The sequence below is a fragment of the Gigantopelta aegis genome, chromosome 9 (genome assembly GCF_016097555.1).
Source record: "Gigantopelta aegis isolate Gae_Host chromosome 9, Gae_host_genome, whole genome shotgun sequence".
Lineage (NCBI taxonomy): Eukaryota > Metazoa > Mollusca > Gastropoda > Neomphalida > Peltospiridae > Gigantopelta > Gigantopelta aegis.
Genome location: NC_054707.1, coordinates 73,701,812 through 73,713,319, shown reverse-complemented (window position 1 = coordinate 73,713,319; position 11,508 = coordinate 73,701,812). Strand labels below are relative to the sequence as shown.

General features: G+C 39.0%; 1 protein-coding gene across 1 annotated transcript; it reads right to left on the bottom strand.

The window, feature by feature from the left end:
* Positions 1-777: 777 nt before the first annotated feature.
* On the bottom strand, positions 778-10,292 carry LOC121382190 (peptidoglycan recognition protein-like). Its single transcript, XM_041511713.1, has 6 exons — positions 10,174-10,292; positions 8,350-8,571; positions 7,353-7,404; positions 6,543-6,755; positions 5,685-5,798; positions 778-1,041 (listed from the first exon to the last, which is right to left on the bottom strand). Exons 2-6 carry the CDS (start codon positions 8,569-8,571, stop codon positions 836-838), a joined length of 807 nt encoding a protein of 268 aa, XP_041367647.1. The 5' UTR covers positions 10,174-10,292; the 3' UTR covers positions 778-835.
* Between the last annotated feature and the right edge of the window lie 1,216 nt (positions 10,293-11,508).

The window sequence follows — 11,508 nt, the reverse complement described above, 5'->3', positions numbered from 1 at the left end:
CAATTATGTAAAACCACAGTGTAAAGAGCTGTGGGGGAAAGTATAATACAATACAAATAATACATGTTTAAACACTCTTTTCATGAACTATTACGTGATTGTGCTTAACAAGGGGAGGTAACCATTGCAAGCCTCGTTGAAGGTCGAAATTCTTACCATGTCTGTGTGCTTTCTATCCGACATGGCAGCATGTGATAGATTCTTATAATTGATTATCTATAAGATAAAGATTTCTGGAGCGGTAATAAATTTGCATATTTGCATTACGAATAAGAATGTTTATTTGGATTGACAGTCGGTTCACAGCAAGTTCATCAAGGATAGTAATCTTTTATGTATAATTATGTTTAATTATTGAGTCTTTCAAATATACATTTCTTAATTCATGAAATGTGTTACAATGTAGTAAAAAGTGCATTTCCGTCTCAATCATGTTGGGACAAAAGCGGCAGTATCTTTCTTCTCTTGGAAGATTGGGATTTTTATATCTTCCAGTTTCAATATTTACCAACACTTCAATAATGCTTCAAGACAAACTCATTTTCTCCCACAGAGTTTTTCTCGTCAATATGATCCCGCTGTTGAACTTGATGTCAAAGTTATTTGATATATCATGTGTAGAAAACTATTTTTTTCTCTCTAAATTGGTGACACAATTATCATCACACCAATGCATGCATATAATCATCTAAATGTATGCATGTAAAAACGTGAGAATCTCTGAAAATCTCTATAATAGGTAATCACTAACTGAACAGACCGACTCGGTATACAATAGGCTGTTACCAGTAATTTTATTTCCTATGGAAATGTATTATATTAAATAGCACTGTCATTAAAAATGGGGCCACGTGTGAATAAGGTCCTCCAGTTTTTTTCCCGGACAAGCCGTAGGGTTGTTGGGCATGTCCTGGTGTCCTCTCAAAATGTAATTGGAATTGATTTTGCCATTCTGCACGCCACAGGTTATCAACTGTTTGATCTTATTAAGCGCCGCGTTGTTGGGTATCCTCTCCATGTAATTTCCAATAATACAGATACCTGTAAAACAATTATACAGATACCTGTAAAACAATAATATAGATACATGTAAAATATATACCTATAAAACAATCATACAGATACCTCTAAAACAATCATACAGATACCTGTAACACAATCATACAGATACCTGTAAAACAACAACACAGATACCTGTAAAACAATCATACAGATACCTGTAAAACAATCATACAGATACCTGTAACACAATCATATAGATACCTGTAAAACAATAATACAGATACCTGTAAAACAACAATACAGATACCTGTAAAACAACAATACAGATACCCGTAAAACAATAATACAGATACTTGTAAAACAACAATACAGATACCTGTAAAACAACAATACAGATACCCGTAAAACAATAATACAAATACCTGTAAAACAATCATACAAATACCTGTAAAACAATAACACAGATACCTGTAAAATAATCATACAGATACCTGTAAAACAACAATACAGATACCTGTAAAACAATCATACAGATACTTGTAAAACAATAATACAGATACCTGTAAAACAGCAATACAGATACCTGTAAAACAATCATACAGATACCTGTAAACCAACAATACAGATACCTGTAAAACAACAATACAGATACCTGTAAACCAACAATACAGATACCTGTAAACCAACAATACAGATACCTGTAAAACAATCATACAGATACCTGTAAAACAACAATACAGATACCTGTAAAACAACAATACAGATACCTGTAAAACAATCATACAGATACCTGTAAAACAATAATACAGATACCTGTAACACAACAATACAGATACCTGTAAAACAATCATACAGATACTTGTAAAACAACAATACAGATACCTGTAAAACAGTCATACAGATACCTGTAAAACAAGCATACAGATACCTGTAAAACAACAATACAGATACCGGTAAAACAATCATACAGATACCTGTAAAACAACAATACAGATACCTGTAAAACAATAATACAGATACTTGTAAAACAACAATACGGATACCTGTAAAACAACAATACAGATACCTGTAAAACAATCATACAGATACCTGTAAAACAATAATACAGATACCTGTAAAACAATAATACAGATACCTGTAAAACAATCATACAGATACCTGTAAAACAATCATACGGATACCTGTAAAACAATAATACAGATACCTGTAAAACAATAATACAGATACTTGTAAAACAATCATACAGATACCTGTAAAACAATAATACAGATACCTGTAAAACAATCATACGGATACCTGTAAAACAATCATACAGATACCTGTAAAACAATAATACAGATACCTGTAAAACAATCATACAGATACCTGTAAAACAATAATACAGATACCTGTAAAACAACAATACAGATACCTGTAAAACAATCATACGGATACCCGTAAAACAATCATACAGATACCTGTAACACAACAATACAGATACTTGTAAAACAATTATACAGATACCTGTAAAACAATCATACAGATACCTGTAAAACAATCATACGGATACCTGTAACACAACAATACAGATACCTGTAAAACAATCATACAGATACCTGTAAAACAATAATACGGATACCTGTAAAACAATCATACGGATACCTGTAAAACAATCATACGGATACCCGTAAAACAATAATACAGATACCCGTAACACAACAATACAGATACCTGTAAAACAATCATACGGATACCTGTAAAACAATAATACGGATACCTGTAAAACAATCATACGGATACCTGTAAAACAATCATACAGATACCTGTAAAACAATCATACGGATACCTGTAAAACAATCATACGGATACCTGTAAAACGAATTTAAAGAGATGTTTCTTTGACAACAACACTTCAGCACATTGGTTTATTAGCGCTTGCGTTGTGCTAGGAATCAAGCAATTATTCTTGATACGGGGTTTAAAAACCGCTCCCGCTAAATAATATACTCCTAAATACCATATACTAAACATATATTAGCAGCTAAATATAGAATTGATTAAACCCCTTTTACAAGGGGCGGGACGTAGTTCAGTGGTACAGCGCAAACCTAATGCGAAATCAATCTAGGATCGATTCTTGTCGGTGGGCCCATTGGGCTATTTCTCGCTCCAGCCAGTACTCCACAACTGGTGTAACAAAGGCTGTGGTATGTACTATCCTGTCTGAGGGATGGTGCATATAAAAGATCTTTTGCTGCTAATCGCAATGAGTAGCCCATGAAATGGCGACAGCGGGTTTCCTCTCTCAATATCTGTGTGGTCCTTAACCATATGTCTGACGTCATATAACCGTAAATAAAATGTGCTGAGTGTGTCGTTAATACCCCAGTCACACTTACGCTGCGATTGTCCGCGATCTTGGCGGTCGTGCGATCGAGGGCGGTCGTGGACGGTCGTGGCTTGTTTTCTGCGATCGATGGATTGCGGTCAGACTATGGGACCTGTCGCCGACTGGTCTGCGACTTGTCGCAAACTAATCGCACGACTGGTCGCACGTGCGTCTTACGATCACCAACGACCACCTACGATTGTCAACGACCAGTCGCACGACTACCCACGACGGTCGTGCGACGCGTCATGGCAGCTTGCGACCTGTCGCAATCGATCGCAACCGGTCGTGCGACTGGTCACGCGATTGTCAAGCGACTATAAATACGGCGCTCCGCCAGTGAGATCAGGCCCATTTTAAGGGCCGTATGGGCAACCTAGGGAGACACCTCAGCATCAACGAGGTCTAATTAACGAGCTACTCTCGACGCACTCATTCCAAACCTATTCGTAGCTCCCTTTCTTTTCTCTTTAGACCGACCGTTCAAAATGCGCCAAATTTCCTTCATCTAAAATGCGCACTTATTCCCTTTGGCATTCATTTTGGCCATCATCCAAAATCCAAATTCCATAGCACCACCACACACACCGGCTGCTACCGATCATTCGGGCGGCTGGTGCTCTCTTGCGCCATTCAGCGCAGGCGGTCCTTTTGCCTACCTTCCCCACCTTTTCCTGTCATGGACAGGGGAGCCGGCCGAGGCCGGCACCCGTGCCCATGATAGGCGTGTGCTACAACAGCTTGTTCTGAATGTACACGTTAAAACCTAGTCCAGTCCAGTCCAGACAGATCTACTTCTGTTTATATACCCCCCACGACAAGTCACGACTAATTGTATGACCGTCGCACGATCGCGCGATCACCCTCAACAGCGTAAAGCCCCAGTCACACCGGGCCTGCGACCAGGTTACGACATAGCTGCGACCGAAAAATGTTGGAATCGCGGACAAATCGTAGAAAGAGCGCGCGACTGGTCGCAGAGGTCTTGGGTGATCGCCAGAGCAAAATCAGTCGCAGCAAGGTCGATGGTCATGTTCAAAACTTCTGACCTGCGATTCCAAATCGTAAGAGGTCGCAGACAGGTCTTACATGGTCGTACCACCAGTCGCACATGGACGCACCATCAGTCGTGCATGATCGCGGGTCAAGTAGTCGAACGATTGGTCGTGCTACTGGTCCTGCCACCTGACGATTGGTGGTGCCACCTGTCGTACGACCTCACGATCGGTAGTGCGACCAGTTACGACCTGTCCCGACTGGTTGCACGACCTTACGATTGGTGGTACCACCAGTCTTTAGCTCGCAGACCGGTATATTTGAAGTGGCATCAGATTCTAGCTCTGGCTCTGGCTCTGACCGGGTACTCTTCCCACGGGCCTTTCCCTTTTTGAGAGGCATAGCAAATTATAGTTTCAGTTGAAAAGTTCGACGAAGTGTACTCCCTGAGAGCTGATTACTGATGCTGACGCACGATCGCGAGTCTTTATATCTGATCGAGCGACCCATCTCATGACTGGCTGCGATCGGTCGTGAGAGCGGTCGCAGATCGCCACGATTGATTGTGCGATCGGTCGCTGATCGCCACTACTAGTCGCACGATTACCTACGACTGATCTTGCGATCGATCTTATCCAATCGTTGGTGATCGCACGACCACGCGTATCACCAATCGCACGATGACTTACCACGAGTCTTAAGAGCAATCGCAGTATGCGATCGCAAATGGAGATCGTAGCGAACATTGCCAATTGGTCGTACCTCGGCCAAATTACCACCAATTGCACGATTCCGAAAACGTACGATCCAGTGTGACTGAGGCTTAAGACCGCTCAATACCTGTGGCAAGACCATCGTACGAGCACCGCCGACCTTCCTACGACAAGATACGATCAAATCGGTCGCAGCCAGGTTTTTGAACATCTTCGAAAACATCGCTGCGACTGATTTCGGTCGTGCCACCACCCAAGACAATCCACGGCCACTGGTGACTTGTCGCACGATTTTTCTATACGATTGTCCGCGATCCGCAGTCGCAGACGATCGTAAATTGTCGTAAGTTGTGGTATCTCAGTGTGACTGGGGCATAAATAAAACATTTTCCTTCCCTTTTACAAAATTCCCAGTGTCGACCGAATTGTAGCTATAGGTGTCACTGCTAATTGTGCCCTAATTAACCAGGTACTTTGGTAATTTGTTTACCCAGTACCTTGTCTTGGCCCACTGAGCTATAGACATGAGTGTAAGCACCAATCATGCTGACATACTAAACAATTAGGCATGGTCGACCAGATTATTTGTTTACCAATTTACTTACCTAGGCCAACTGAGTTGTAGCCATACGTGTGAGCTCCAATTGTGTCCCATCCTCGCCCTTCATAGACATGTCCGTCCTCTCCAATCACGAAGCTGTATCCTATGTCGGGCCACTCTGAAATGAAGATAAACGCCATAGTACTGTTATGTTATGCCTTCATGTACGATTTTGGAAGCCAAAAAGAATGAATGACATTGCACATACTATGTCGTCTGCATTGACTACAATAGTAGTATTTTAACAAATTGATAATTAAATTTGATTAGAGCAGAACAGATATAACTTAATGATTTGTTTATCAAGGACAGTTGGTTAGTTTGAACAAAATAATTTAAAGCACGAGAAAGACAGTCATTTAAATACAGCATTAAAAAAGGTGAAAGAGAATATAGAACTTCAAAGAATTACGGATTCTGAGAAGTCGAATGAAGACCGCTATATAGGTGTTTATTTTTATATAATATTATCATCTGCCTCTCTCTCTCTCTCTCTCTCTCTCTCTCTCTCTCTCTCTCTCTCTCTCTCTCTCTCTCTCTCTCTCTTTGTCTGCCTCTCTGCGTCTCTTTCTCTCTGTCTCTGTCTGTCTCTCTCTCTCTCTCTCTCTCTCTCTCGCTCTCTCTCTCTCTCTCTCTCTCTCTCTCTGTCTCTCTCTCTGTCTCTCTTTTTTCTCTCTGTCTCTCTCTTTCTCTCTATCTCCCCCCCTCTCTCTCTCTCTCTCTCTCTCTCTCTCTCTCTCTCTCTCTCTCTCTCTCTCACTCTCTCTCTCATTTTTCACATAATGGCTGAAATGAAATATCATGTCAAAAACTATTACCTGTTTCCTTTTATACTTTAAACTATATACATGTATGTACATACTGTGCCCGTCCATGTGGTAGTTCTGGAACTGTTTCACTTCTGCCTTGCACGCACTGGGCGTGGTACACGGGGCTGTGACACTGTGGTGGATAAAAATATATTTGGCAGGACCAGGCATGTGACCGATTGTGTACGCCGGATGTCTGGCTCCCCACTCCGCACGTGTCGTTATATGAGGGCAGCCATGCAACTGAAGTTGTGTGTTAATGTGTCCTGAAGTATATTAGAGTTCATTAATTTACACAAAGACATGAAACTGAAGATGTGTTAGCGTGTCCTGAAGTATATTATAGATCATTAACACAGAGACATCTAACTGAAAATGTGTGTTTGTGTGTCTTGAAGTATATTGGAGTTCATTAATTAATACAAATACATCTAACTGAAGATGAGTGCTAGTGTGCTCTGACATATGTTCATTAATTAACACAAAGAAGTTTCCTTAAAAATGTGTGTTAGTGTGTCCTGAAGTATATTAGAGTTCATTAATTAACACAAAAACGTCTAAATAGACATCTGTATGACTTTATCCGAAATAAAATATTAATAGTAATACGTATTCAATTTTATTATTTCTTCTTTTTTGTTCAAAGTGCGAATCAAATTAAAACTTGATACAGTTCATCATCATTATGGAATGTAAGACCGCTTGAAGTGTTTAAATATTAAGTGGCAGTCGCATTCAAATGAAAGGCGTAAGCTGTTTTATATGTCATTGAACATGATCAGCTGCCCAAGTTATATTATAAAGAGAAAGGGTGTTGTGTGCGAAAACAAAACATATATTTAATAAGAAAGTAATGGACATACCAGAATTAGCACAAGGATGAATGCTCAGCCAATTTATTGCAACATAACCGGACTAGTAAAGAAGAAAAGAAAATATCTTTAAAAGTTTTAATCTAAATTTCTTGATTGAAACTTTCTCGCAATAATTATAGACGAGAGAATATTGAATCAGAGTACGAGAGAATATTGAATCAGAGTGGTCATTTGTCCCAACACATCCATCGGATTATCATGAGGATTTAAGGCGTACGTTTTAGCATTTATTCCGTCACCACCACAACCCATTTAAATAGTCGTTATAGTAGGTCATGTAATCCTGCAAAATTGAACGCGTTTCCGGTTGAGCGAACACGTGAGCATGTTACAGAGATAAAACATTTTGCAAGTACCGTGTGTCTCTCTACCAACAGTTTTATGAGATCAGTTTCAAAAACGTACTGCTGTTGGTAGCAGCCTTTATGTCTAGTATATTTTGTGCCTATGTCGTCATAAAAGCACAGACCAAGTTAACTCTGTATTGTATTAACACACTTATTAATGATAGTTTAACACGTCATCGCCATAATGCATGTCCTGTATGTCAAAATAGTCCGAATGGTATTGAAGAGCTTTATTGTTCCGTAATCATAAATAATTGCTCACGCACTCAGTCACAGTCCCTCTATCATAAACAATTATATAAAAATCCAAAACAAACATTACTTCGTTTTTAAAAACAGTGCCTAGCTATATAATAGTATTCCATCATTAATTCAAATGCAGCATGTATTTTGATAACAGATCTAGTTTATTACAAATTAATCTTCTGCTATCATTAACACATGTGCTTCTCCTGTTGAATTCTAGTTAAATGTAACTTTTATAAATTTTAAGAATACCCCTCATCAAATAATATGTTACATTTTGTTGTTTAACTGTTCATATAATGTTTGTTACTGTGCATCTCAGTTTGTTTGTTTTTTAGAGTTTGTATTACTAGGAAAACAAAAACAAAGCAAAATCATAATTATAATTATACCTTCCCATTGTAGTTGATATGAACCCAGGTGTATCCATTCGCAGTGTGTCGATCACTGTGTACAGTAACACACTGCCCTATAGCCATGGTTCCTTCTAGTCCATAATGCAAGCCCGCGCCCTTTCTCACGTGAAGGGGCTGTGTTGCGCACCCACAGTTAGCCGCACTGCACAGCTTGAAACACAGGGCGACAATGGATAGAAGTATTGGCAAGGCGATCATCTGCAATATACTATCATCATTTTGTTGGTTTCTCAAAATAACTTTAATCTTCCTTTTTTTATAACAGAGGCTAGTGAGATGGATGTTTGTGGTAGACACTAGTCTAGTCTAGAGACTAGATGTGGGTCACAATAATTTTGGAAATGCACCAGTTTGTAGACCTAGATCTGGGTCATAATAATTTTGGAAATGCACCAGTTTGTAGACCTAGATCTGGGTCATAATAATTTTGGAAATGCACCAGTTTGTAGACCTAGATCTGGGTCATATTAATTCTGGAAATGCACCAGTCTGTAGACCTAGATCTGGGTCATAATAATTTTTGAAATGCACCAGTCTGTAGACCTAGATCTGAGTCATATTAATTCTGAAAATGCACCAGTCTGTAGACCTAGATTTGGGCCATAATAAGTCTTGAAATGCACCAGTGTATAGACCTAGATCTGGGTCATAATAATTCTGGAAATGCACCAGTGTACAGATACAGATCTGTGTCACAAAAATTCTTGAAATGCACTAATGTGTAGATATAGATTTTGGTCACAATAATTCTGGAAATGCTCCAGTCTCTATATTTAAATTTGTGTTATTATAATTTTGGAAATGCACCAGTGTATAGATCTAGATCTGGTCACAATAATTCTGGAAAATGTAATTTGATTGATACTCGATCTTACCGTCCATTTTGTTAGTAGATCTGATGTTAATGAACGCATGCGTTTCTTATTCACCAGTGCTTTCACTGATTAACTGATCACTGGCTAACTACAGTAAGTGTGATTTGATAGTGATGAATAAAAGAATTTCAATTAGAAAACTGGATTCTACTGGTAACAACTCTTGAATATGCATTCATTATTATATGTGTAAGACTTACCTCCCCTTTTGTTGTACTTGTTAGCGAAAACACTTGTTGCAATAGACCGGCCTCAGTGGTGTCGTGGTTACGCCACCGGGCCGAGGTACAGGGTTCACAGCCCGGTACCGGTTCCCACCCAGAGTGAGTTTCAACGACTCAGTGGGTAGGTGTAAGTCCATTACACCCTCTTTTCTCTCACTAACCACTAACAACTAACAACTAACCCACTGCCCTGGACAGACAGCCCAGATAGCTGAGGTGTGTGCCCAGGACAGCGTGCTTGAACCTTAACTGGATATAAGCACGTAAATAGTGTTTGGTATTTGTATTGTAACGAATAGTTACTCTATATTTAGTGTGCCTTAAAAACGAAGTAGGGAAGTAGTCATATTTATAATAATGGTTTCTAAAAGAGTCTATTTTTTTTATTAATGTGGAGTGAGATCAAATTAATCCAACAGCTCTCCTGTTTCAAACATTATTAATTTTGTTTATCATTCATTTATTCTCTCTCTCTCTCTCTCTCTCTCTCTCTCTCTCTCTCTCTCTCTCTCTCTCTCTCTCTCTCTCTCTCTCTGCGTGTGCGTGTGCGTGTGCGTATTTATTTATCTCTTTCTTTGTTTAACGGGTATATAGACAGGTGCGGCAATATTATGTGTCCTAATCTTCAGAATTACCTTTAACCCTTATTTCACCCGAATAATAATTTTTATTTTCAGTACAACAAACATTTAAAAACATACCTTCTAGTTCTGACCTCAACTGTTAGAATCCTTAACCTTAAAGCGAAAAAACATGAAATATATTTCTTATCTTATCATCGTATTTTAGGAGTGCCATATTTGCTTGGAGTGTCATTATTGTGAAGGTCTCAGTATATGATTTATTCTAGGTCATTGGTATTGGCATATCCAGGTTGTTGGGTTGGGTTTGGTTTTGTTGTTTTAGTTGTTGTTGGGCTTTGAGGTGTTTTGGGGGTCCTTTTTTTCTTCCTTTAGTTTCTTTTCATTTTTCTTTTTTGCTGTTGTTAGGTTGTTGTTGTTGGTTTTTTAGAGGGTGTTGTTGTTGTTGGGCTTTTGGGGGGGGGGGGTGTTTTCTGTTGGGGTTTTTTTTTTTTGGGGGGGTTGGGGGGGGGTAGGGTGTGTGTCACCAACACTGTCTTTTTCACGTGTTATAGGGCAACAGGCAAACATTTTAAAATGTGGTGATGGAAAAAAAGAAGTGTGAACAATGGCCATTTTACAGCATGCTTCGACTTTATAAATCTTTAGTATCGAATGTATCGAAGATTGATTAGGGAATGATGAGTGATGAGTCTGCACGGACACTTTTACAGAGTAAAACTAACTACAGCTCACATCTGTTGTAATATGCCAGTGTTTATTTGTGTAAATACTAGCATCTGTCTCAGATAAATTATGACACTTTTATTCAGTCTCCAGGTGTTACCTAGTGTACATTAGAGGCTGAAACCAATAATGAATATCTACAATACAAAACATGCTACTGTTTATTAAATGAGAGTTGATTAATGGATGGATTGATTGGTTGATCGATTGGTTGACGGAGTGATTGATTGATCGATCGATCTTTGATATTGTGAAAATAACTCAGACTATACCGTGCTGTAACGTCCCGTCATATACTGCACTGACTACGGAGTCATCTTCGCAAGTGAAGGGTACTATTATATCGTTATGGAATAGGACGATTGCGAATATTCTGAAAGTACATCAAATAAAAGCTTTTTGGCCTTTGCACAAATGGGTATAAGCCTTATCAGACGTCAACGGGTCAACTTGTCCTAGATAAATGGGAGGTAACTTGTATCTTATCACATTTGTCCAATTATCTTGACAGGTCTAAACATTACCATTTATTTTAGGCCAAGGCTATTTTGACAAAACTGTATTTAAATATGACTGTGCTATATCTTGTAGGATAAGAAATGATGTTTGTCTATAGTTATGGTATGTTGATGGTGCCGATATGATGATCCTCGTTAGTCTGATGCTTTGATGGTGATGATGGGGTTGTGGTTGTGGTTATTAATGTCGTTGGTTAATAGGTAAACATGA